The sequence below is a fragment of the Danio aesculapii genome, chromosome 20 (genome assembly GCF_903798145.1).
Source record: "Danio aesculapii chromosome 20, fDanAes4.1, whole genome shotgun sequence".
Lineage (NCBI taxonomy): Eukaryota > Metazoa > Chordata > Actinopteri > Cypriniformes > Danionidae > Danio > Danio aesculapii.
This window is the reverse complement of record NC_079454.1, coordinates 35262396-35290332: the sequence shown is the minus strand read 5'-3', so window position 1 is coordinate 35290332 and position 27937 is coordinate 35262396. Positions and strand designations below refer to the sequence as shown.

The 27937-nt window shown below is 37.0% G+C and overlaps 2 protein-coding genes across 3 annotated transcripts in view; one reads left to right on the top strand and one right to left on the bottom strand.

Moving 5' to 3' along the window:
• The window catches only part of swt1 (SWT1 RNA endoribonuclease homolog), a 35463-nt gene extending 19539 nt beyond the window's left edge, over positions 1 to 15924 (top strand). For both annotated transcript variants that reach the window (XM_056481417.1, XM_056481416.1), the window contains exons 16-18: positions 2810 to 2876; positions 4883 to 4950; positions 15081 to 15924. In XM_056481417.1, coding sequence (XP_056337392.1) covers positions 2810 to 2876; positions 4883 to 4950; positions 15081 to 15168 — 223 coding nt within the window. In that variant the 3' untranslated portion in view covers positions 15169 to 15924. The remainder of the gene's footprint in view (positions 1 to 2809; positions 2877 to 4882; positions 4951 to 15080) is intronic.
• Positions 15925 to 18276: 2352 nt separating this feature from the next.
• ivns1abpa (influenza virus NS1A binding protein a) lies at positions 18277 to 26226 on the bottom strand. The gene is made up of 13 exons (XM_056445558.1): positions 26077 to 26226; positions 25418 to 25587; positions 25236 to 25311; positions 24985 to 25158; positions 24774 to 24899; positions 21937 to 22044; positions 20947 to 21073; positions 20635 to 20862; positions 20435 to 20556; positions 20231 to 20357; positions 19906 to 20037; positions 19577 to 19750; positions 18277 to 19501 (listed from the first exon to the last, which is right to left on the bottom strand). Exons 1-13 carry the CDS (start codon positions 26224 to 26226, stop codon positions 19245 to 19247), a joined length of 1971 nt encoding a protein of 656 aa, XP_056301533.1. The 3' UTR covers positions 18277 to 19244.
• Positions 26227 to 27937: the final 1711 nt, after the last annotated feature.

The following is a 27937-nucleotide window of genomic DNA, read 5'->3' as shown; positions in this document are numbered from 1 at the left end:
TTTCTCAATTTATAGTATTCATTTGAGATTTGTTTTTATTTTGTTTTGACTGTTCTACTCTATTTCATCATTGTGCCCTTTTGCTCTTCAATGAGGTTTTATTGAGAAACCAGGATGGCAAGGTTTGAGAGTCGATTATCAGCTGTCTCCATGGATACAGCTAGACTCGTTTTTATGTGCAGAAAGCAGATAGATGAGTCATCAGAGCGAACACACACACACACAAATGTGCAGCACTATTCATTTTCATCCCCCTGTGTCGTTGAATGAAAAAGGCATGCATAATTCAGGCTTTCTTGCTGAAAAAGCTTTTTCTTTCTGTTCCCTCCTTGATCTAGCCCCTTGAATTACTCTACATTTCTTCTCCTCCTTCCCTCTCCCTCCCTTTTGAGCCTTGCATTTTTCTCTCCAACGCCAAGCCCCCCCGTTCTCCTATCTAGTCTCACTTTCTCCACCTGCATCTCTGTTTTCAGCTCTCTCAGGATCTACTGAAGGTTATTCAGGGAAAAATCTAAATGTGTTATTTTCCTGTCAGAAATCTTACATCTGTGGCATGTAAACAGCACATATTCATTCTGGTGGCCATGTAAACAGGTTGCAGTATTCACACGGTGCACAGAGGCAGCATCACACTGCATAGCAGAAGCAACACAGCACGCAGAGTTTTGGCACTGAGTTTGTTTTTTACTAAATGACTCTCAACTCTGAAATGACAGAAATGAAAGTGTCAACACCATCTTAGCAAATGTGAGAATTTCTTAAACTAAATCGTAGAGTTTTATTTAACAATATAAAATAAATAATCAGCCATATATGACTTTGTGTACTGGAATGAACACACAAAGTACTAAAGGAACTTTATTTTTAATTTGCACTAATGTTCAAAGGTTTAAAGAAGGGCTGCACAATATATTGTATGAGCATCGATATTGCAATGTGTGCGTCAGCAATAGTCACATCGCAGGATATGCAATGTTAGAACCTATTGTTGGGATTATATTTGACCAGAAACCACAGGTCAAAAAACACATGAGATTTGTGGAGACACTGCAGAATTGAATCTTAATAGAGTAAATCTGCTAAGTGTTTTAAGGCCTGTGGCTTTGTGAACATTTTAAGAAAGTTTAAAGCATTTAAAAGTGCATAAAGAAGTTTAATAAATGATGAAGACCATGCAATGCTATTTTACATTTGATTATTCAATTTCTGAAAACCATAAAGCACTTTTTATTTCACTTTAGTATTTGCTCCTTTGTGTTTATGACTGTATAAGTATATTTTTATGTAAGTTTATATATATATATGACTTTCTATTTACAGTGCTCAGCATAATTGAGTACAGCCCGTTTTGAAAATTAATATTTTTATCCATTTCTCAGTGAATGTAGGCAATCTATCTTGATGCATTTAAACAAAACAGATTTATTAAACAGATATATCAGATATATTTATTAAAATTATATTTTAGTCACCAAAGATATTTAGAAATTGAAAGATAATACAATTAAATTTAGGCAAAATATTGCAAAAATAAATTATAACCTACAAAATTTCAATTTTTTTTTGCTTCTCTTTATTTTTACTCTTTTTTTTTTATTTATTTTTTATTTTTTTTTATTTATTTGTATTTTATATTTTTCTATTTGGGTGTGCTAGTTTTTGGTCCGTTATCATAAGTTATTTTGTTAGATAAGCTCTAGATTTGGCTTCAGTACTGACTAATCTAATGTATATGCACACATATAATTTTGTATAGCTTCCTATTACAAATATGAATTTAAAAGATAGCTTTGTGAGGGGTGTATTTATATATTCTGAGCACAAGTCATCCAGTGAAATATTATTTATATCGCAATATATATTGCAGAGAAAAAAATATTACAATGTCAAATCTTTCCAATTTTGTGCCGCCCTAGTTTATTGATAGGTTTTAAGATAGATTTTTTTGAACCCTTTGAATAAATATTGATTCTTATGATTTTTAACAGTGATAATAAGAAAGTTTACACATGAAATTAGCATATTACTATAATTTCTGAAAGCTCATGTGACACTGAAAGCTAAAGTATAAATTCAGCTTTGGCATAATAGAAAAAAGTATTACATTTTAAGATTAATTCTAACTTAATATGCTTTAATTAAAATTGTATTTGTTGTGTTATTACCATTCTATTAATGTATTACAGTATGACTTTTTGTCCTGCAATTGTGACTAAATGAATAGCATAAGTAACTTTAAAAAGTTTTACTTGACCACTTGCAGTTATGCTCTATTTTGCACTCTAGACGCAGGATGTGTGAAACAAACCTCAGTCTTGGACATGTTTGAACGTGGCAGCAGCATGTTAAGTCTCCCAGACACTGTCTAAAATTAGGGTCTTTGTGTCTCTCCAAATTCCCCTCTGCTTTAACATCACACATGCTGTAAATGAGTAAATGCAGTGATTACTAATTTACAAATTTTCTGATCCAAACACAATTACAGGTCACTTATTACAGGGTCAGTTTCAACTTTTATGCAAGGACAACCTTTACTTCAGGGCACAGCACTGATGGTTCAAGGATTAGCTGAAATCTAGAAACCATTTAATGATCTATCTGATACATTTATTCATTTTAATCTTAATGTGCCGTTTTGTTTATGGTTAATGTTAAATGTAGCAACGTGCTGTGGTGCACGGATGCATTTTAAAATTGCACTCAAGATCTTTTTGGCATTATGAGGTTATTATTACACAAATAATGTGGACTTTTATTTATTTTCTACTTCTGTATGAGACATTAAAATTTAAGTTTTCTTCTCCCACAGGCTGTTATCTGCAGACAGCAGTGTTCAGGATGCACAGACACTTCTGTCCTTCATTGAGACTAGTGAGGTAAGAACAATCATATCCACCTTTTGAAAACTCATGCCCTATATTAAATCAGTAGGTACTGTGTTTTCTGTAAAAATGACTCAATTAGTCATAATTGGCTTTTTGAGACAAAAATAAACAAAATCATTAAAAACTAAAATGTGTCCAATATGGAATGGTGGTAGCTTAAAAAAATAACTATTGTCTATGGAAAAAGGCATCAAAACCACTTTTTAAATCCTTTCAGAATTCTCTAGCACTTTAAGCCTGATTTATACTTTCGCCTGGTGCCATGTCACGGACTTCCGCTGACTGTGTGCGCACCTCACAAAACAGACGAGGCTGTTATACTTGACGCGTTTGCCAGTGTGATATTCTTTAAAACTACAAGGGACAGCAAAAGAAGTAGGACGTTTCCAGAACTATGTCATATCATTAATATCATTCAATATTTTTAAACTAATTATTTTTATTATTTTTATAAATTATATTTTTTAATTCAAACTTTGATGCATAACTTGCTTTTGTTCATATCTCGGACAGTTCCACCTTTAAAGTTTATTAAAATATTAATGACAAGAAAACATGGGTTGCTCTACAATTTTTTTTTTATTATGGCAAGAATAAAAGCCAAAAAGTACACATGCTAAAAAATGCTGACTTTTTTCGTTTAACCCACTCCACAATTCACACATTACTGTCTGGATAGTTTGTCCTCTACTGATGCTAAAAAGGCAATAGTGGTCCAACATTCATAACCATTATCACCAATTAAGCCTAGAAAAACAGGGCATCAGGATATTGTGAACCGATAGGTTCAAATATTCCTTTCTAGTTATCAAAGAAATAATTTAATTCATTTTAGTTTTGTAGCTATTAAATTGTTTTAAATAAAAAAAAATTATATGTACATCAGTGTAAAACCTATGAATGGTGGAAAAACATATTTCTGTAATTGTGTATTAAAACCACCTGGGTCTTTACTTTTTGCCATGGCCTCTCTTTTTGGTTTTAACTAACTTATCCCTCTGGTTTTTCCACTATTGCAATTTCAAGCCAAGAATTATTGTCTTTATGGTTGTTGTTGTTTTTGTATTGCTCTGTGTTGCTTTAAGGTCAAAATAAAAATATAATATTTAAAAAAAAATGCATATTGTAGTTCACCTCACACTGCAACAAATCCTTTCCATTGAACGATATTTTGAATAGAAAGAGGGATGGAATATATGTATTTTAATCAAATAAATATTGTTGTAGCATTCACTTTAAATAACATTTATTATAAACATCAAATCTAAACTTATTTATCTGGAGTGAAACTAAAACTAGCTTGTTGGAAAACAACGCTTATAATAAACATCAAGTGCAATCTAATTTATCAGGAGTGAAACTAAAACTAGCTTGTAAGAAATGCTCTCTGCAGATACTCATGCGTCTCTCATTTGGCATTCAAAATACTCTTTGGACCTGTTTTGCTTGTTATCTAATTCACAACACGTTGCACATAATAAAAAACACAGTTTAAATTTCTGAAAATATGGTAATCAGATAATGAAAACTATTTCATGTAAAGATAAAGTTTCAGCAACCCTTTCTCCAGTCCACAGTGTGATAAGATTCTTGAGGAGTCATCCTAGCATTCTAATGCAATGCTTAAGTTACATTTCTTATTATTAATGTTTTAAACATTTATCTAAACAAAAGAATCAGTTTAAAATGATTATTATGTTTTTGTAACAGGAATATTTACTTCATGAAGATCACTTTTCTGAATACAAAATAATAATAAAAGAAAAACTATAATAAAGAAAAGTCTTACATATATGAAAGAGTGATAGTTCTGAGCATTTTTACAGTGGTGTGTGTATATATACTTTAATTTTAGACTTGAACAATTGCCTTTTATACTGTTACTTTTGAATGAAATTACAACCAAGAGGTCTAAGATCATTCATTTCTTATGTAATATGTGTGCATCGATGTGTACATTGTGTTCTTTACTCAACAGATGTGCGTTTTGCTTTCAGATTGCTGCCATGGAACCACGTTTCACTGCCAGGAGCCTGTTTGACTGCGTGTCTCAACAGGAATACCGGTTAGTCATGAGATATACGTAAATGAAGCTCATTAGCTTATCTGCAAGTCATACTGCCAGCTGTATTGCTTTCTTTGACCTGGCTACGTGCGTGATGCCATTTATTCTGTTCTTCTTATTTCAACACTCCTCCTTTAAACATTTGAGCACACTGTTCTCAGGTCAGCACTCGCAGGTTTGTACTGTCACTGAGGACCAGTGAATTTCTGTTATAAAGGCGTTGTTGCATCATAAGCCTTTCCAATCCTCATAAGACAGTTCTGTGAATGCTGGACATCATGTCTGCCATGCTTGACTGGCATAGTTAATCTTCCCCTGTGGGATGAAAATCCAATTTTTGCTCCGTTCAAAAGGTTTGAGTGCTGTAAGATTTGTTTTGGCTTTGAAAGAAATGAATAGGCACAAGGATGCTTTAAATGAATCAAACATGACAGGAAAGATGCAGTATTAATAAAGATGCGTATAGCAAGTAGAAGCTGTTCATTTAATTTGTCAAAAAGTTTCCACAAATTATGAAACATCTGTAATTACAAGGTTTTCACCATCAAATTTACATTTGAATGCCTTTGAGCACAAAATTAGCACATTAGAAAGATTTCTGAGCAATCATGTTACTCTTTAAGTCATTTTAAATTACAATAGTCATATCTGTGTTCTATTGCAGTTATCATTGCAAAATAATGTAGTTGCATTTATTTTTTTTATATAAAAAAACAACATGCGGCCACTGTAAAAATAATAGACTTATTTAAAAACATAAAAATATTACTTATATTACAATATATTACAATATCAGGATATCGACACAGATTTCCATATTAGAAGTTGATACAATAGCCATAAATTAAAGGTCCCATTTTATATTAGGTGGCCTTAACTACTATGTACTTGCATCAAAAAATAAATACAATGTACTTATTGTGTTCATAATGTTTTCCAGAACACTTCTGGTGCTCTTAAGGTGGGAAACGGGTAGGGTTACGTACAGGTTTAGTGGTATGAGTAGGTTTAAGGGTGGGTTAAGGTTTAAGGCAGGGCAATTCATTTGGCAGCCTGCAGAGCGAACTCGGTCCCTGAGGCAATTTGTTCTGGCCCTCCAAATAGTGTGCCCAAGACATCAAATGTAAATGTAGTTCAGTCGAAAAACGGTGACTATAATTATGAAGTGACGTCCGTCTGTTCAATGCAGCACAAGATCATTTTGATCATTTTACAATCCCAGATGAAGTGAGGAAATTTGTTAAGGACCCTTTCTGTGTAAATGTTGAGGGAGAGTTTGCATTAAAAGCAAAAGAGCTGGTTGTGTCATTAGATGAGGCATCTTTACAACTCGAACTCATTGACATTCATTCAACGGATGATCTGCTACGGTCATTACAGGATGCAGGTTCTGAGATGTTTTGGACACATGAAGTCAGCCAGGAAAAATTCCCTAATTCAATGGGTCTTGCCATTTTGGTCCTCACAATGTTTGGCTCTTACACATGCGAGTCACCATTCTCACACATGAATTCCATTAAAACGAGTAATCGCGCATCCCAGCACTGTATTGCGCTGACAACAGGTACACCTATTTTCTTTGCACTTGCTCTCTTTAGGAAGCAGTCTAAATGTTTGGCAGTTGTTAATATGGCTGTTGTAGCTTAATACAACATTTGGATATGTTTGTAAAAAAAAAAAAAAAGTTTATTGTAAAATGCACTGATGTTATATATTTCAAAATACAACATATTAAAGTTTTAATGTAGAAAAAGTGGGTGTCTTAAGGAGCAAAAATACAACATACAGGCTCTTATATTCCTGTTGTGTCAACACTCATATAAGTCATATCTCTCTGGACCCTCATTTAGGATACTTTTCATGAACTGGTCCCTATGACAAACTAATTGAATAGCAGTGGTGTAAGGGATGCTAAACATTGTAATTACAGAAATTCAATACAGATGTAATTAAATGAAGGTATTTAATCAATTATAATACAATGTAAAATGTTTAGGTCACTTAATATAAAGTGGGATCAATAAAATTTTGATTTGATTTGTTCTGAAAACATGTCTGGATCACATATTATTTTTATAAGGCAAATAGTTTTCAACAAGAGATCAAGCTTTTGAATCTGCTGTTTGTAAGTAAGTTTTTTTTAAGTAAGTAAGTTTTTGCATGGTAATCATACTTCCCTGTGTTAAATTTCAAGCAAAGTGATATAAATGCATCACATAATCAATATCATTGTATGTTAATATCAGGGAAGCCAGCGAAGCCCTGTGTGATCGCATATGCTTTAATGTTTCCTGGTTATAGGTCCTTATGTTGTATAGATCTAGCCCTCTGACACTGTGCTACATTCTGTGGAATAACTCTCACTAATGTGGCACCTGTGTAATAACAAGTTATGCTATAAACTGTCCTCTTGTGCACTCTAAATTACACTTTCACACCGAGGAAGGCATTAATGATACAAAGAGCTCATTTAATGACACATTACCTCTTTTCCCAGTGTCGTTAACCTGAAAACACATTCCTTGGTAAAGATATTTCGCAATTTAGTCCCTGTAGTGTACAAAGGTGTTTGTGGAACTTGCCCTAACTGGAAGCTAGAATGCAAGCGTGATTTATCTTGTTTCAAAGATGTTCACAACGCCAGCGTGCTGATTGGGACATTTTGATGATTCCAGAGCCTAATGACACAAGAGTTGAATGATACTAATGATTTATTTATTTAAATGTACGAAGACCGATAGTGTATTTATATATTTAGATGTACAGTAGGATGTGGTTGTGTTGTGTTGTGGTAAGGAGAGACTCGCGCTGAGCAGGAGGAGCTTTAGGCCTCAGGGTATTTGATGCAATCATTTCTTAATAACCCATAAATTGCAGACTACAAAACCTGTTTGTTTTGAATGAGTTGTACTCAGGAAAAGGATGGGGAGAGGGAATCTGACAGTCAGACAAAGAAAAGAAGAAATACACTCTAATATTAATATAACTAGCATATCTGTGTTATGTTGTGGTTATCAAATTGCAGTTGTCATTGCAATTTAATTCTCTCTCTATCTCTCTATCCCTCTGTCTCTCAGTGTACCTGTGCAGAAAACAGAACAATTTTACCTTTAATCCACAGCCTATGAAAACTCTTATATGTTTAGACATGTCGATATTGAATATATTGTGATGATGAACATACATGATATTGTTATCGTGAGCACTTCAAAATACAGTGAATTATTATTCATCATGTAACTTTTAGAGTACCTTTTTAAGAATATTCTGATTGTTGATGTATTGCAGTTGTTGTCCATCACACAACCCAGGCTCATTCTGAAAATGTACCGCTATATACATTTCTGGTGAGCGCCAAATATGTTCAGGAGCTACGTTTTTTTGTCTCGCGAATCCACCAGAGGCTGCTGTCTATGCTTTTTGAGATCTCAAATTTCTCTCTTGAGTGCCATTCGTGTCTGCTGTTTTCCTGTAAATCCACCAGAGGCCGCTGTCTACTGGCCCATCCTCCTCTTTCTCTAAACCCAAGCAATATATTTTTCAAAAGCACTGATTGACCCGCCCACCCACTTCCCTAAACCCAACCGACAGTTTTAAAAAACAATCCAGAAAAAGAAAAGCCCTCGCCTAATTTGTACCCCGTCGTCGTGGTCAACTCCAGTGTAGAACGGTTCCAGAAAGTGGGTAAGTCAAAAACAGAAGCCAAAAAATAAAATAAACAAGTAAATAACAGGGTGAGAATGTGGTAAAATCTGAAAACGTGGTAAAATTTATTTTTAAAACTGTAAGCGAGAAAAGGAACGGCGTCATACCGCCCCGTATCGTTTGTTTTAAAGATGAAATGCAGCCATCTGGCTACATAATTCGCGATCTCTAGAAATGTATATATTGCTACGTTTTTTTAGAATGAGCTTATGTTGCTATGTTGCCATCACAGCACCAAATGCTTGAAGAATTTATATAAGCTGTTTATTTTCAAACATAAATATTTTACGTGTTAGTCTGGCCTACCACATTAAAATTTCTGTGACTATTAATAGGCCTTTTATTCGTTAACTCTATACAATAAAGTAAAATTTTTTTAACATCAGTTAATTTAACTAAAGTCATTATAATGACAACTACTAAAGCATTTATTAATTTTAGGTCATGTTAATTTCTTAGTTCATGCCTAGTAATAACACATTAAAATCAAAAGTAATAACCGCTTTGTTAAATAAGTTAACTAATAAAATTCAGTTGTATTTTTTAATAACTTATAAAAGTTTTTTAATAAACATATTACTATAATATGGCTATTTCTCATTGGTAATTTTAATGTTAGTTTAATGTTTACTAATAAGACTTTATTGTGAATTGTTACCTATTTTGCTTTTTGATCGATATAATTAGTTTGAAACATTTATTTAATCTAAATCAAAATAAAAAGTAATGTACACTACCTGACAAAAGTCTTGTCGTCGATCAAAGTGGCAGAAGGTAGATTTCTCCAATGAATCATCTGTTGAACTGCATCCCAATCATCACAAATACTGCAGAAGACCTATTGGAACCCGAATGGACCCAAAATTCTGAGAAATCAGTCAAGTTTGGTGAAGAAAAAGTCATGGTTTGGGGTTACATTCAGTATGGGGGTGTGCGTGAGATCTGCAGAGTGGATAACAACATCAACAGCCTGAGGTATCAAGACACTTGTGCTGCCCATTATATTACCAACCATAGCAGAAAGCAAATTCTTCAGCAGGAGAGCGCTCCTTCTCATACTTCAGCCTCCACATCAAAGTTTCTGAAAGCAAAGGAGGTCAAGTCTCCTGGATTGGCCAGCCCAGTCACCAGACTTGACCAGTATTGAGCATGTATGGGGTAAGATGAAAGACATTGAATATGAATCCAAAGAATCTTGATGAACTCTGGGAGTCCCGCAAGAACACTTTCTTTGCCATTCCAGATGACTTATTAATAAGTTATTTGAGTGATTACAGAGATGTATGAATGCAGTCCTCCAAGCTGATGGCAGTCATGCACAATATTAATTCTTTTTCCACTGCACCATGACTTTATATTCTTTACTCAACATTATTTCTGTTAAGTGACAAGACTTTTGTCTAAGCAAAGTCAGACCTTACTAATTAAATAACTAAAAATCGAGGCATGATCATATTTTATTTTGATAAGAGTAATCTAGAGGCCTTTCCTTTCATACTGTATAAGCCACTTCTGATACCAAATGATCAGCTAGAAGTCATTATTTGATTAGATTATCAGCTAGAAGTTATTATTTGTTGTCCCTAAAACTTGGATAAGCGACAAGACAAGACAGGTAGTGTACAGTAAAGCAACACACTAAGTATGTTTTGGTTATTTAGACCTGCTTTTTACCCTCTTTTTTGTTTTGCAGCTTAGGTCAATTAATCGCAAAAGAAAATTTGATACTGGCAGAATCGTTGTTAAGTTTTACAGTGTTATTAGATCAATCCATTCATTTTTTTAGATATTATGTTCATACTTGCAATCTTTGCCTTGAAATCTTTGTTTTCTGCAAGGCTGTGGTATCAGGCCAGTAAAGATGCTTCTTGATTAACTGCATCAGTCATGTGTAGCTACACACACACCCAAACACACACATACACACACATTTGTGGAGCAGTTGACAGCTGATCTTTAGCGGCTCACTTACCTCTGCTGGGTCAGTGAGCCGTGACATCCAAGAACTCAGAGCCCTCGTTTCACACACTAATCCACGTGTCAAATGCATGCTGATGTCAACGCCACTGATAAGGTACGGTATGCTAATGAACATAGAAACATGATCTCCTCTGAGACCCAAATTGCGTTGTCAAGACTGAATAACACGCAAAACTTGCATACATAAAATATACATTATGAGTTACGTCAATGTGACCCGTTACATAACACACTCTTCTCGGTAAACTATAAAGCTTTGCTTCGGCTTCCATGAAGCTTTCATAAGTTTAAGAAAAGTTGAGCTATCATTTCATATCATCTGAATCAGAAAGCAACAGAATATTTTTTTATTGTGCTCAGTGTTGTTCATTGACTTTGTTCGTGATCGTCTTGTCTCTAGGTGTTAAATCTCTCAGCAGGGATTCATATCTAAGTAACCAGGCACTGCACTGACGTTGTCAAATCACCAGGCAGCTTTTGTCTGATGTTTGGTGTCGCATGCTTGTTTTCCCGCTCGCTGAAGTGTTCTGTTTTGTTGTTGATTTGCTAAGGATCGGCTTCGTAAAGCATTCACTCTCCTGTCTGGTGCCGAACAACCACATGTTGTAGGGTTTCCATAGCAGCGCTGTTCCAAAGCGGATAATAGCATGGCTGAAGGAATTGAGTCCTTTATGTGTTTGCCACAAACCGCACTTTGAGCATCCAGTACTTTTTATTGCACAAGTTATTTTTTATTTATTTTTGCTGTGGGTGGGAAGATTTTGCAACCTTATTTTGAATAAAGTTTCTCTGGATATATGTGTTAATTTTTTGAAAAACGACTTATTTTTCAATAAATTACTTTCTAAACTACTGATGGCATTTCTTCCTAATGTACAATAGAAATGTTGTCATTTAGAGATTTAATTTGTCATAAAATAACATCAAATATACTTTTGTTAGATGTTAAGACTTTTTTCAAGGATAAGATTTGATCATCAGATTGATTAGATTAGATTACTTCAGACTGCCAATTAGAGTTTCCTAAAAAAAAATATCAAGCAGCAAAACTGATTTCAACGTAGGTAATGATGTTTCTTCAGCATCAAAACAGCATATTAGAATGATTTCTGAACGTACACCTGATACTGATGAATGGCTGTCTGTAGTTGTATCCAGTGTATACATGGGTATTAAGGATGCACTGATAGTTATATTTAAGTTATAGTCAATATTATATTTCTGTTCTATTTTTGTCTAAATAAATGATACATTACTAAAATTGAAATCTGTTATTTAGGGGTCATATTATGTTTTTTTTTTTTTTTTTAATGTCCCAGGAATGTCTCTGTGAAGTTTCAGCTCAAAATATACAACAGATCGTATTATACCATGCTGTAAATGCCCTCTTTTGGGTGGAATCAAAACCCCACTATTTTTGTGTGTGTTTCTATACATGTAGATGAGAAGGGTGGTGCCTTTACATCTCGTGCCTCAGATACTCCAGCTTATGTTTAAACCAGAAAGCTGGCTGTCAGACGGCACATTGCATGAATATTAGTTCTCTTATTTCTAATATGAAAATGAAGGAGTAATTATTTCAGGAATAATTGGGATATTGTGACACACTTATTCAATTAAATTAAATTCACCTTTATTTGTATAGCGCTTTTACACTGTAGATTGTGTCAAAGCAGCTTCACATAAAAGGTACAGTGTAGTTCAGTTTTTAGTGTTTAAGTTCAGTTCAGTTTAGCTCAGTTCAGTGTGGTTTAAAAATCACTACTGAGAGTCCAAACACTGAAGAGCAAATCCAACGATGCGCAGCTCTACAGATCCCGAACCATGCAAGCCAGTGGCGACACCAGAGAGGGAAAAAAAACTTTACTAATTGGCGAAAGTGAAGAAAAAAACCTTGAGAGAAACCAGATTCAGTTTAGCACGACCATTTTAATTTCTCCGCTGGCCAAACGTCTTGTGCAGAGCTGCAGTCTCAGTGGCGGAGACTGGAAGCTGGCCTCAGCGAAGACTCGTCTGTCCCTGGAGCGTCACAGGAATCGGTCTCATGTTCTCCACTCCTCCATGACCACCACAGTAGCTGCTCAGGATACGGCCTGGTCCAGGATATGGAAACCTTGGGATCATCTCGTCGTTGGTCTTGGATCGAATCAGTGACTCTGCATAGTCTGAGGGCCTCGGAAAGAGTATCCCCAGGTGGAAATGGAGAATAAAGAGAATAATTAGCGTAGCTGCTGTTCATAGTGAATATAAACAAGATGCAGAAACCTGTGTGGAAACCCGCTAAGTGGTAAAGCACTGAGTGTATGCTTTACTAAAAAGATAGGTCTTTAATCTAGTTTTGAATTGGGAATTATTCTTGGAAGAAAACGCACAGTTGAGGTATTTGAAGTTTTTTTTTTTTGAACCGAGCTTATTGATGTACAGTACATGATAACTCCCTTTTGGATTGGACATTGTGTTTTTTTTGTTCAAAATACAACATTACTCACCTGAAGAAAAGTGTAAAAAGCACAATTTGCTGTTCTGTATTATATTGAATTACATGAAAAATAGATATTCTTTTTAAAATCTAAATAAAATGGGGACTTGAGCATGAACAATTAAATACACAATATTGACTAAAACTTGCTAAACCGGTACAGAAATGTTGTGCATCTTTGCATATGACTGAGTTGTCAAAACAGTAAACAGATTTTCTAAAACAACAACATTCCAAGTCCAGACGTGCTCTTCGTTTCCACCAGACCATTCATTACATAAACCGGCTCAGTGTGGGTTTGCACTGGGAAAAGGCAAGTGCATGCATTGCTCTTTTTTTTTTCCAAAGTTATGTAACATACATCAGGGAACACAAGAAGCGAACAATACACTGTATGGCAACAACGGTTTGCAAGAAAGAGAGTGAGAATACAGAGAATGAGTGTGACAAATTAATAATGGCCTTCATTCAAGTCAGTGGTGAGCCTCAGTACCAGGGAGAGAGAGCGGGCGGCCTGTGTGACTGTGAGTCACAGATTTCAGCGATTGTCTAAATGCCTTTCCTTTCCCATGGACTATGCTAGCATTAAATATAAGGAACAATTTTGTGCTAGTCAGTCAAGAATTTCCTGTAGATAAATAAAGTCCATGGCATGACGTGCTGTCTCAGACTGCATTAGTCTTGAATTAAATGTCAGCAATTACATTTTTTTTAATTCTAAAATGTATCCTGAAGTGTTTTCATAATGTTATTAAGGGTTTTGCATAAAAATCTGTTCAGTTGAAGTGAAAATTTAGATTCCATTTCATTTGAATTCTTTTTAAAAGCCTGATAATTATCGCTTGTGACACTTTGGCATTACTTATTGTAGGTTAAAAAAACAAATTTTGACTCTTAGCTCTAGACTTCAAGCTATTTGTTCAGTCTCCTCCTCTCAACCTTTATTCGCTTCCTGCGTACGAGACATCCACTTCCTGTTTGGCAGTTTAGCAATGTAGCGGAAGTTATCCTGTGTGAAGTGAACAGCAGGGACAATCAGGGACCCTTCACATCTGTTTACACAGATCAGATCTGCACTGCTTGCTTTGCTCACCATTCTGACCTTCATCTGCTTCTCTCTATCAAACAGAGAAGAACAATGAAGAATGTTTTTCAGCTTAATCGGATAGTTTACACTAAATTTAAAAGCTTGTTTACATTATTAGTAACCTTCATGGCGTTATTTACTAACCTTCATGTTGTTCAAGTCTCTCTTGGTCGATTAAGAAACCAAATGATTAAGAAATGATTATTTTTTTTCCAGTGTTTCCCAAATGATGTTTAACAGAGCTTTTTTTTGTCTGTTAACAAGAATTTTGACATTTTTTCCTTCTGCAGAAAATCTTATTTCTTATAGTTTGGCTGTAATATAACTTTTTAAATCATTTTAAGGTCAATATTATTAGCTCCCTTACGATTTTTTTTTTCCATTTTAATACAGAACAAACCACTGCTTTCTAATGGATTGTCTAATTCAGTCTTTCTCAACCACGTTCCCGGAGGACCACCATCACTGCATGTTTTGGATGTCTCCTTTGTCTGTAAAGTTTTAAAATGCATACGTTTTGCTACAGTTGTGCCTTCTGTCCACACTACCCTCGAGTTTTCGAGCCCTGAAAGTGGAGCATTTTGAAAATGCTGAAGAGGTTGTTTAATTTTAAAACGCTGATGCGTCAGTGTGGATGGGGGAAAATGGAGACATTTGAAAACGGAGGCGTGGCTGATCTGACTGGGGCTTCTTTCTCAATATTAAGTTCACAAAGTCTTGCAGGGATGAGTTTAACATACAAACTCTGTTCTCTGGTTTAGAAGTATTGTTACTCTTTTTCCCAACAGGATTATTTTAATGAAAATATGATTAGGAGTGTAGTTTTTCATCTATATGGGCTTACTGATGAAGAAGTTTGATCTGTGTCTGTGTCCTCAGGGAGAAGCTGTGTGTGGGTGGAGCGCAGCTGTCTGAGCTGTGTGTGAATCTGGATCAGTGTGCTGCTGCTGTGAGATCCTGGCCCTGATTTACCACCACACACTTTCCAGGTTTGGACTCAGACAAGACTCTTTTGGACTGACCTGGTTTTGCAGGCTCATAATCTACTGGAACCAAACCTACTGACCAACGTACTGATCCCTCCGTCGGTGTGTCAGTCACATGACTCTGACGTATAATGCATCTCAGAAAAAAAGGGCTGTCGGTCAGAATAGACAAGATCTCAAGTTTTAGTTAGAAGCTTCAGTATATTTTTAATTGCTTTATTTATTTACTTCATGTTTACTTTAAGTATTATAAGTATATAGTACTTAACTGTGCACCGTTTTAGTGATAATTAAAAAATGTTTTTAGGTTTGTTATTGGTTTTGGTTGGTTATACTACATAGAAAAAGAGAGACAATTCATTGTTGCAAGAAATCCCTCTGATGTCCATGAGCTGTTGTGGTTAATGTTTGCTCTGAGAGTTATGAAGGTATTTATGACCCTGTTTATTTTCTCTTTTATGTCTATTAGCTACCCTTCTAGAAACTATCCTGAAATCCCTTAGTTTGTTCCACGATTCAAAGGTATGATTTGTCCCAAAATCAATAAATATAGACATTTTAGGTCTAATAAGCTGCTATTTTTTATTCTTATCTAGTTTTGCTCATGCACTAAATGCCAGTATACATGAACCTCAGCATAATAATTCATGACAGATTGTTTTGTATCAAGATTTCATGTGAAGTGGTATCAGTGGCACGGTTCTGTGTGTATTAATGTGAAAAAGAATAATATATTTTCATTGACATTTTTTGCATTTTGAATAAATAATTTGATTGCAAATGACAAATGTTGTACCTTTTTGTCAAATGTTTTCTGAAGATCTTAATCTGGGATTCTGCTTTGTAAAGCAGCACTGTGACATCACAGCTTTGAAAGGCCTTACGGGATTATGGGAACAGTGATGATATCCGTCTTGAGATTACGCCAACGCTCAATGACACTAGCTGTGCGTAGGGCAAAGAGGACAAAATACATGATCACAGTATTTAATTTAATGTCAGACACTTGTTGGTGGAAATGAAAACGCTTTAACTAGTCTGTCAGTTCCTTCATAGACATTTATGTATTTTTATACTAGTTTTTATTGTCATTATTATCAGGCTCGTAGCCAGCCTTGTGAAAGGGTGGTTCTTTTTTTCTCAAAAAGTGGACCTTTATTCAGTTATACGCCTCATTTTCTATTTAATTATGAGATTTAAATACTGCACTTTATTGACATTATAAGCACTATTTTTAGCTGCATTAGCTTGTCAGATGGTCATCACAACCACACTTTTTGATGTAGCAAAAATATTTCCAAAAGATTTAGAATAAAATAGTAATCTGTTAAAGTTTTAGATTAAAAACTGTAGCCTATTGTCATCTATTAGGCAAATAACAAACTGGCCAGCACATACAACTTTCACAAGTCCCAATTTGTCCATTTGAATAAAAAAAAAAAAAAAACAGCAACATAATAATAAATATAATAATAATTTAGAGCTTCACAATTTTTCCAGCTTCTCTTGTAAAAACAAAAGTACATTTGAAAATTCATGGATAACAACAATAGCCAAAATACTGTTCAATTTGTTTGAATACGAGCCGCTTTTGGTGCTTCACACCTTTTTATTGGTATTTTTTTGTTTCACGAATAGGGTCCAAGATTTAGAATAAAGGTTATTTGTTAAATGTTTTCCCTTAAGAACAATATAGTGAAATACAGTGAAAGATGACGTCTCTTACGTCAGATTGTATGTTTTCTTGCACAATTGGATGCTGGACTCCCCAAAAAATTAGCATTGGGCAAAACTAATTACCTGAAGTCACACCTAAGCGACAGCCATCAGAGGACTCCGCTTGAGCTCATGTGTATGGGACAAATTCTGGACCTGTCAGTGAGGAGTGAATCTTCCGAAACACCCGAACCCCCTCTGGCTACGGGCCTGATTATCTTTATTGTTTGTATTGTAATTTGAGTTAAATGTTAAAAGGGATAAAGATTTTGTGATTCGTGTTATATTTTTCCCCCACAATGCCGAGTTCATGACTGCGCAGGCGCAGACCTCAACGTTAACTGTCTGGCGAGAGCAGCTCCGGTGAAGACAATCAGTTGATTTCTGCGTCTCTGTAAGTTACCTAAAACACACATTTAACGTGACAGACTAATTGTCCCTTACAGTTTCATTGACAGTTTATTAATATTACTCGTAACGGCCCTCGGTCCGAGCTCGGTTATACCCGCAAGTCACTTAAACATTCAAACGGAATGTAGCCAAACAGGACATTTTCGGCGTTCAAAACGTGGGACCGCGGGGTAATGAAAAAATTATTCTGTAGTTACTTTAATTATATACTTTATATTTATTTATATTGTCTGTGGTGTTATAATTACATAAATATTTAAATAAATAATTAAGTAGGCCTAGTGCACTTTTCCTTATCCAATACTGTCTGCAGAAACCTTACGAATAATTCAAAATTCATGGTTTTACTGAAAATAACCATGTGTTGATCGATCACCATTTGTAGAACCAGCTTTACTGCAAATGTGTTAAACTATCAAAAACATTGGTATTTTTTTTGTAACCATGGTTTAACTAAACTTAACTTTTAAATTTATTTATTGTAGTACAGCCATGGTTAATTTTATAACAGAAGGTCATTCCAGTGACTTGACCTGAGTCCTAAAGGTAATCAGTGCCAGAAAAGACCTTTAATCCCTCCTGTAGACCTTGAGCTTTTGGCCTACTTCCTGCTGGTGTAACTGGCGTGATTTGTCTATAGGATTACGACTGGTTAGTATGTGTGAATGAAGGTGTGGACTGTAAAAGGGAGTCTGCTGTGGATAAAGCTTAACTAATTAAAGGCCTTATAATAAATGATCCCATGGAGCATACAATACAGTAATCCAACATCATGGCTAATGATAAAGATGAATGCTATATAGATGGACATTTTATTCTGCCTTGTCTGATTCTAAACCCACACATAAACTGTAGTCACACACAAATTCAATTAAATGTGAAAACAACACCTTGACGCAAAAACTAATTAAATGAGACGTAGTACAGTGCTGATATTGTTTATAAAGACACAAACAGAATACTTTACAGGTTGAAATGGTTTATTAGTATGGAAATATCAGCTCATTACAAATCTGGTACAGAATTCTCTCCCCCGGTTAAGTTTATTGAGAAAAAACGCTTTCGTTTCCAAACGCTAACACAGGAAATATTAAAAAGAGAAGGTACTGAGAGGAAAATGAGCATCACCTCACTTGCTTGAATGTGCCAAAAATGAAATGGTAACAAAAAAATTTACTGAGCAGGAGTACTGAAGCATAGTAGACTAGACGTGTGTGAGTGTAACTAAACTGGCACTGATTAGTTTATATCCTCATGAGTGTTGTGCGTCTGCTAGCTCATCTGTCTATCTATCTATTGGTTACTTAGCAGTGTATCAAAAATATAAAAAAGGCCATCTTTAAAGATTGGTACTGTAATCCTACGTCATGGCTAATGATACAAAATGGAAAGCCATGTGTTTGAACATTTTGTTAAAATAAGGCTTTGTATAAGCATGGAGCTTCAAATAAAGTGAGCTTTAAAAAAAAAAAACACTAAAGCAAACTAATTCAACCCGAATCACTTCCATAATGGGTTTAACCAATTAATCCTGTCTTCAACTTGCCAAAAACAGAAATACTAAACTACTTCACTCAAAAGGTACACTCAGTGTGCAATAAATGTTGGCATTCTTCTTTAAACGGAAAAAAGAAGAAAAAGAAACAACAATATGTACATCAACAAAAAAAATAAAGTATGCAATATGCAAAGGCTTAATGTTGCTTTCAGGCAACCCCAAACACACCACCCCCACCCAAACACTGTAAGAAAAGTCAATCTCATGGGTGACTCCTGCAAAGAAGACCCCACGAGACCTTCCTCACGCCTCAAAGACCCACCCATCCACCCCCCGCATACATACAGGACATCACAAAGCACGATTACGTCACTAAGCCTGTTAGTTTGAGTGAGATAACCCCCCTCCCATTGGTTCCCCGACCCCTGGCTCTTAGGAATCGGTGAAGGCGTCTGCACAAGTGCTCCACTCTTCGGTTTTAGGGTTGTATGATTCAACCGAGTTGAGGAAGTCGTTTCCATCGAAGCCTCCGATAGCATAGATGACATCATTAAGGACGGCTGCACCAGCATTGCTGCGTGGTGAGTTCATGCTCCCCAGCATCCTCCATTCGTTGCGAGCAGGGTCGTACATTTCAACACAACGCAAGGCGTGAGAGCCATCGAAGCCACCCACCACAAAAAGTTTACCTAAGAGAAAGGAATCTTTGGTCACCTTCTTCTATAAGATTTGTACTTGTATCACAAGGTTTGTCCTTTGCCTACCTTCGTGGACAGCCACTCCAGCTCCTCTACGGGCGATGTTCATAGATGCGATGAGGGTCCAAGTGTTGTTTTCTGGGTTGTAGCGCTCCACACTGTTCAGACAGTTCCATGACTCTGCTCCTCCAATCACGTACATGAAGCCATCCAACTCACACACAGCAGCCTGATGCCTCCCTGCAGACACACAAAAAAGAGGTTGAGTATCTGCGATCCATCTGGCTTTTTATCAATGTAATCCCAGCTGTACGCTTAAGCTGTGATCTCTTAAATGTCTGAAACCACAGCAAAAAGAAATTACAGGGATGTTTTATAACGTCATTTTGACTTACTGATGTTTAAAGGGGCACAGTTGGTCCAAGCCTTGCTTATGGGGTCAAAAACGTCACAGTTCTTCAGACCTTTCTGCCCGCAAGGATCCGACCCTCCAACAACATACAGCTTGTTGTTCAGAGAGCAGACACCTAAGGACATTCAAATGAGCAATGATAAAGTTGTAGCATTTGCTGTAAATGGAAAAATTCTCAATCTACTTGAAGGGGTGCAGAGATTCTGGCAAAAACTAATAAGCTTAAAATGATTTCAGAACTAGTATAAGGCTGAAACTAGGATGCAACTAAGAAACCAAGCATGAAATTGTACAGGTCAAGTTTTTACCTGCATTGCAACGATTGGTCCTGAGCTCTGGCACTTGAGTCCACTCATCAGCACTGGGGTTGTAGGTCTCCCCGCAACTCAGTTCATCAGAATGTCCGTTGGATCCACCCATCACATAAAGCTGACCCTGAATGAATGAAAACAGTTATTTCACAGCACTTTCAAAGGCTGAACCTTTTTGTAACTATTTAACCATGTACACACCATGAGCACAGCCATCTGAAAACGAGCACGAGGAGTCCTCATTGGTGCAATGAAAGTCCAGCTGTTAGTCTTTATGTTGTAACATTCCACAGTCCTCAAACACTCCTCCCGGTTATATCCACCTGAAGAACAAGACAAGAGTTGCTTAACAAAAGCAAGAGACATTCAAAAGTTGTTTGCATTATGTGATGCACACAAACCTGCGGCGATGAGTTGGTCATTCAGAGAAGCGATGCCCAGTCCGGAGCGAGCGTAGTGCATGGGTGACAGCACCTTGTCTGGTTCCTCCTCCAGAGGCTGACCCTCAAAACTCAGGCTTTTGGTTAGGCAAGGTGTAGCCGAAGGTGAGGCCTGGGGACTGCTGCGCCCATGCAGAAAGATCACACACAGCATGCCATTCAACACAGCCAGACACAGGTACGTATTATCTGTGGGAAGATAAAAAGGAAGATGACTTAAAAGGACTGCAAAGACTTCTCAATCAGATGATGACGTCAAAGATGCAAACGTACTTGCGGTCTTCTCAGAAGCTATGTACTTCCACTCTTGCTTGCAGGGATGTTTGGTGGATCCAGGGGAGAGGCTGCCAGAGGAGCTGGTGCTCAGCTGTCGGTGTACATTCTCACGTGGGGGCTTCTTCTGCAAAGGCACAGCGTAGCTACAGACTCCGAGCCCATGGTCCACACACACACAAAGTCTAACAAATCTTGTCTAGACTTAAGTCAGCCTTGACAACTTACCAGATGCTTGGCCTACTTCAGGTTAAAAGGAATGTTCCAGGTGCAATTAAAGTTAATCTTAACTGATGGAATTTGTTGGAAAAAGTTGATTACTACCAAACAGGTTTTTTTTTTTTCAATTCAATTTTAAGTGAGAGAGTTACTACAAGAGTAAGTGAAATATTTTAGGGGATTTAAAAGCAGACGTACAAAGCTATAAACTACAAACATCTTATACTAATTCTCTTGTTAAGATGTATTTGAGCTCTAAAGCAGTTTAAATCTTGATTTTTACATTAATTTCAGGATTTTAACCATTATGTTGTCATGGCAGCACAGTTGGATATAGCTTTGCGCTGAAAAATTAGCAAGTACTGTTTTCCACACTAAAAAAACATGTTAATATGCATACAACAAATGTGGATCCACTATTGGTTTGTATTTACAGACTGACCATTATAGGTTTAACATTGCAACCTAGATTTTTGTCTTTGAAAGGGACAATCCATCCACAATTAACACTGTCCATCAAGTTCTACTGATTGAGCTTGAATGGAACTTTGGAATATTCTTTTAACCAGATATCTATATCAATCTAAAGCCACACTATAAGCAACACTAAAACCCAATCCACACACTCATCACACACACCTTGTGATCTCTCCAGCTCAAAACGAAATCTCAACAGCCCAGAACAACTGCAGCTGCCCTGCTACCATTACTCTTAAATCCTGCATTCACTACATGGTTCAGCCTGAGAAGAGCTCGGCGCTGGTTGTGTACCTGCACAAACTGGATGTGGTCATCCTCAGTGCCGAACACCTCAACCTGCCCATCAAGCAGGCTCCCATCGAGCAGCTTATGATCGGCCGAATAGTACAGCGTTTGCACCTGCAAAACACACAGCGACAACAGAACCCATGTGGCTGTCTCCAAGACAACAGAGCACCCAACAACGTGGGTCAGGGGAGGAAGGAAAGTTAAGAAGGGGAGGGCCAAAGCGCTCACTTGCTGTAAGATGCTGGTAAAAAAAAAGCTTCTTTAAGAATATGAAACTGTTGCTGTGGATTCAGAACCACTTCAAAAGGTCTTCAGGATGTTTCACTGCACTGTAAACAGCAGAATGTGGATCACAAAACTTTGCCATAAAGCATCTTGGGAACCTTCATTTGTCATGTTTGGAGAAGGAAAAAACAAACAAGTTCCATGTCTGGCTGTCATCCTGCATCCATCTTCTCAACTGTGAGGGTTAGTTAAGTCAGACGTCATCAGTCAAACTCCAGTCAAAACTGGTTATTTGTTTTTAACTTTTACAGCCCAAAGTTAGTGCTTCAGTTTTTAAAAATTGATCTTTTTTTGAGATTAAATAAAAAAAAGTTAATTAAAACCAATAGAACACAAAATTCAGTTAAAACAAAAAATAAAAAAATATTCCCCCAAAATATAAATTATTACAATAGTCATTTTAAAAATAACTTATTTGGGAATGGGCATTTTGGTGTATTTTAATCTGAATATCCAATAGATATGTTAACTGAGTACATATAGTAAAAAGGCACAGTTGAATTTGTTTTTAATGGCCCGTTTCCACTGAGTGGTACGGTTCGGTACGGTGCGCTTTTATGGCCGTTTCCACTGTCAAAAGGTACCAAAAAGCGTAAACCGTACCGTACCGTACCACTTTTTGGGTACCCTTTTGAAAGGGTACCTAGCACGACAAAAGGGTACCAAAAGGCAGACAAACGTGAGACTGACACGCAAAAAAACAAAGGATAAGCCGGAAAATCAAAGGAGCAAATGATTCTTTCAGCAATCTAAAACAAGCCATGTTTAACTATTATCAGTGTTTTGGACTATTATGAACTCGGAATGACGGAATTACTTTTTAGCAGAGGTTACATGTACTGGCGAAGATTAAAGATACAGATGAGAGGTTTGCACTGACTGTGGACTATATGCTGCATGTTGGTTTTGTACCCAAATAAAGACGTGTGCTGTGTGTAGTTTTTCTGTAATTGGTAACATATCGGAGACTGTAAGGGTCCATATGTGTTCATATATGTTGCATTTATTTCTTTATTTTATATAATCGCAGATGTTATTGATCTGCAGTTATAATCAAATGATGTTTATAGAAAGGTTAGTAATGAACATTTATACAAAAGTATTCATCTAAAGCATCTGTTTTGTGAAAAGTGCTTCTCATATGATATGCGAACAACCCATACAGCCTTACTTTGACATTTCCTCAAGCGAGAATTACGTCGATTGAAACTTGCTGTCATACACCACGCCCATGCCATTGATACCCTTTTGGCAGTGGAAACGCAAGCCTGATAAAGGTGACCCGTAGTGTACTGTCCCACTCAGTGGAAACAGGCCATATTGGTACTGCAAAATATCACATCTTTACAAAGTGTCCTAAATTAAAGGGTTTATGCTTCCCTTAACCAACTATGTTCCATGCTGACACCAACTGAATAGGACCAGTAGTTATCTTTGAAAAAAAATCTAAATGAGGCCATTTGTGTAGTTATAGTAACATCTTGTAGATTATATAATTTTGATTGCCGTAGAATGTTTTTGAAATTAGTTCTATAATGAAATGACTGTGCTTCCGTGATCATGCTGCTATTAGTAATAACAGCTTCTGAGTACTTGTGCCCATCCCCGCTGGCAATGTGTCCAAAGGCAGATTAAAAGGAACCAGGAACTGAGAGCGACTTGAGAACATCCCTCTAAGCTGCACTCAGTTTCCACTTCCTTTATTTATGATGAATCGCACTGTGGATGCCGTCATCAAGTCTTAAATGAAGCTGATGTCCCTCTTCTTTCATCAGTATTCAGGTGTATATTGTGTAAGATGATTTACTTTGCTATAAACAAAGTAAGCATAAAATGGGCGTAATGTGTTAATATCTTGAAGTGTTGAATGCAGAGCAATACTTTAAAATTTGAAGTGTCAATGGTGTAATTTAAAGATGCATTGTTGATGAGTGCATTTGGTTATTGGACAGGAGCCTAGCGCTTGTTTCTCCATGGTTCCCTCTTGTTCTTTTGTTATTTTCTTTGATTCATGACTCATTACCCTGGAGGGCCCCAGTCTTGATTTCTTCAGTCTTGTGAGAATCCTGCTGATGTTTGCTCTAATAAACCTAAGGAGAGATAAATCAGTGGGGAGGAAGAACTGTTAGTGCTGGTTCCCAGAGCATGTACACACTCACGCACACACTCACACACCTGCTTAGAGAAGAGAGAGTTGTCATTGGTACGGCAACATGCCATGTCACTCTCTGTGAGCAGACAGAGTAGCTGCAGTTACTGCACAGTACTGAGCATTCAGGAGGCTTTTAGTTTGGCTCACCTGGACTACCCACTCGGGTGTAACAGCCCCGTTCTGTACCTAAATATATATACTTAAAGGCCCGGGGTGATTTGTGGGTAAAGGGGTGGAGGAAACAAAAATATGTATGGAAGGCAGAGAGAACAAACCCGACCGACCTCTACTGTTAAGATGACTGGTGTGAACGGACCTGGTAAATCTGTGAACGGGATGAATTACGAGGGGGAAGACGAAAGGAATAGAAAGACAGGAGCTCACAGTGGAGCGCAGTACTAACCTCCTCCATCAGTCGCTCCAAGGGTTCGCCATTTTCCCACAGGCTGCGTTGGACCCAGCCAATCACCTTGGAGTATAGCTTGCCATTACTAGGCAAGGTCAAGTTATCCTCCAGCACCACCTCCAACTGTAAAATGAAGCAAAAGACACTGTATTTGTAATAGTGCAAGTCAAGAACAGCGCCTCACCTTAAAGATTAAAGGTTAGCTCACCTTAAGGCGTGGGAGCTTGAGGAAATCCTCTTGCTCAGACACCTCCAGAAGATGCTCCTGGATATAGCTGTCGATCTTGCCCAGCAGACGTCCATCTCCCATGCAGCTGGCAAAATTGCGATAGGAGATGGCACTCTGGGAATCCATCTTGGAGAGAAGGTAGTCACCACAGATCTGCGTGAAAGAATTAAACAGTCAGCTAGGGCGTCATCACCTTAGTTGTTAAATACACAACTATGTGCTTGATTTACCTGCTTCACTCTGTCCATTTTGAGCCGTTTGGCTGCAGAGTAAACCTCCTTGACCAGCTCTTTATCTGCCTTTAACCTACACAGAGCGACATTAATATTATAAATTGACTGCAAATAAGTCTTTATTACTGTAGATTTTACGGTATGCCTGATTGGTTAATTGTACATTGTGTCTCTCTTACTGGGCAGTGTAAGCATAGTTGAGAAGGATCTCCACAGCCATAGGGTCCAGATCTTCAAACTTCACATGGGAGATACCATGAGGTTCCAGGTCGCTGTTAAATATCTCAAACAAATAAGGACTGCAACAAGCCAGCACTGCCCGGTGAGCCATCAATTCATGGCCGCACACCTGCAGAGGTTAATTTGCATAAGTTAAGTTTATGAGACCATTGCAGCAAAGAAATAGCCTTAAAGAAATTGGATTTCAGCTATTCAGGTATGACAGCATGCTATTCCTTTTCTAAAGTGTCTTATGGCTGTCGTGGATTTGATCAAATCCTAAATAAGCAGTAATAACAGCATTAGCTTGGCAGCATTATTAAATACAAAAACAAATATCTAGATACCAGTTAGTGTTTCTTTTTTGGAAAGAAAGTCATTTAGGTTTTAATCTTGAGAATTAACTGTGTAATCTCTTATGTTAAATCTTCCATTTAGTCTTTTAAATATTTTGAGCACAATGGGGTTTTCCCTTTGCCTCTCAATCAATGGCACATTGCCATTCAAAGATCCGCAACCTCCATATAATGAAACACTCTTCCCTGAGTCTTGTTTCAGTGTCTTTCAAGGCGTCTAATAATGACACAGAGAATAATATAGTTAAAATAGGGTGTGTTACCTGAAGTCTCACATCACAGAACTGGCCGTTCTTTCTAAGGGCATTCATCTTGGCCACAGTGGAATCCAGGAAACTTTCGTCCTCAAAGATCAAATATCCGTTGGGAATCATTTTGGAAATTAAGCCTTTGTAAAAACAAAACAATAACATGCTTAAATAAGTTTTGTATATGTATGTATATGCAGACAAATAAAAACAAAAACAGTGCATCCTTTATTGTAGTTGCTGGCTATAAAGCTGGCAGAACTATAATCACTATAAATCTGTTCTGTTGTGCACACATAACACTAAGTCTCATGCATAAGTCATGTGCCTACCTGATATTGGATGACGTATGTCTGGGACAGATAGATTACTTGGGAAAGCCGTAAAAGGCACGGGTGAAGTATAGCCAGGAATGGGAATGCCTAGGTCTTGCTTCACCACTTAGTGGATGGAAAAGGCAATGCCAGGCAACCAATGGGCACAGCAGGGGGTCAGAGGTGACTCAAACTCTCAGGCTTAGAGTGACTGCAATCAAGTCCTCGGGTGTCCCGTTGGCTATAGACTCAAACCTTTTCTGTGTTGTTTGTGCATTATAACCTGCAGGAAAAAGATGAAATTGTGATGATGCCTCAGACACTGCAGACATATCTCAAGAACACTGATCAATGTGGGTTTTTAGAACTGCAGTGGTTGTAATGTTTAATACTGATGCAGGATGAATACTGATTGCTAAAGGCTGAAATTGCTGTCGATCATAGACTGACCCAGCTTTCCACTACGGATCACTTTCATGGAGTTAAACACGTGCCTTTTTCGAGATCAGCCTTAACTCCTGCTGCACAGACAGTTCAGATTAATCCGGATAGAATCGGTCTCATACAGACTTAATTCAAGAAGCTGCCTAAATCTCAGGACACACATTTCTGACCCTCCCTTGGTCAGACCTCTTTAGCAACACCCGCATGCAAATTCTCTACATCATCCTTCGCATTAACCACATGACTCAACCACACCCACGCTTCCGGAAAATAATCCCTGCCCATATTTAGGGACAGAGGATGGTCACATAATCAAGAAATCACCCTGTCAGGAATTTTGATGTCTTTTACATTCCCATAATGATGTGGCAACAGCTGTGTGGAGATGGAAAATGCTGAAGTGAAAAACAAATGATCTCCAGTGTGTGGAAGCCTCATGTTTTACATGAAAACCTGCTGGTATTTTTCCACTCACATTCATTCATTTATCCACTTCAGCCTCACAAACAACCCGAGCATGCAGTGGAGGCCTTTAAATAATCTGCCCTTCCTTTCTTGATCTATTCTCTGCGAGGGTTGATTATTAAAAACAGCCAATGGAAATTGCTACACTTTAATTTACATAATCATTGAGAATACTTCCTTATAGAGATAAGTGGTATTAAAGCACAATGATGAGTAAAAAGGTGGAAGCATTGATTTGTAAAATATAAGTTCACACTAAAGCCCTTCTCATTTCAACTGTCTGAATCTACTTCAACTAAATCTCACATCTAAAGTTAATTCAAACTTCAATGATAGACAATTGTTTACATATTTTATATTATATTGTAATTAAATGGTTTAATATAATTTTTCAAGGCATAGACTTTAAGTAATTATAATTTCATTCATTCCTTCATTCTCTTTTCGGCTTAGTTCCTTTATTAATCTGGGGTCACCACAGCAGAATGAACCGCCAACTTATCCAGCATACATTTTTCGCAGCGGATGCCCTTCCAGCTGCAAACCATCACTGGGAAACATCCATACACACTCATTCACACACATACACTACAGACAATTTAGCTTACCCAATTCACCTCTACCACATGTCTTTGGATTTGTGGGAGAAACTG

Bases quoted from the DNA above. Each gene is read 5' to 3' on its own strand.
- ivns1abpa (XM_056445558.1), bottom strand. From the start codon at position 26,226: ATGTTATTGTTTTGTTTTTACAAAGGCTTAATTTCCAAAATGATTCCC. The intron at 25,588-26,076 runs GTAACACACCCT...TAACCTCTGCAG, and splicing joins TCTGTGATGTGAGACTTCAG to GTGTGCGGCCATGAATTGAT. The intron at 20,038-20,230 runs GTAAAAACTTGA...GAATGTCCTTAG, and splicing joins GACCAATCGTTGCAATGCAG to GTGTCTGCTCTCTGAACAAC.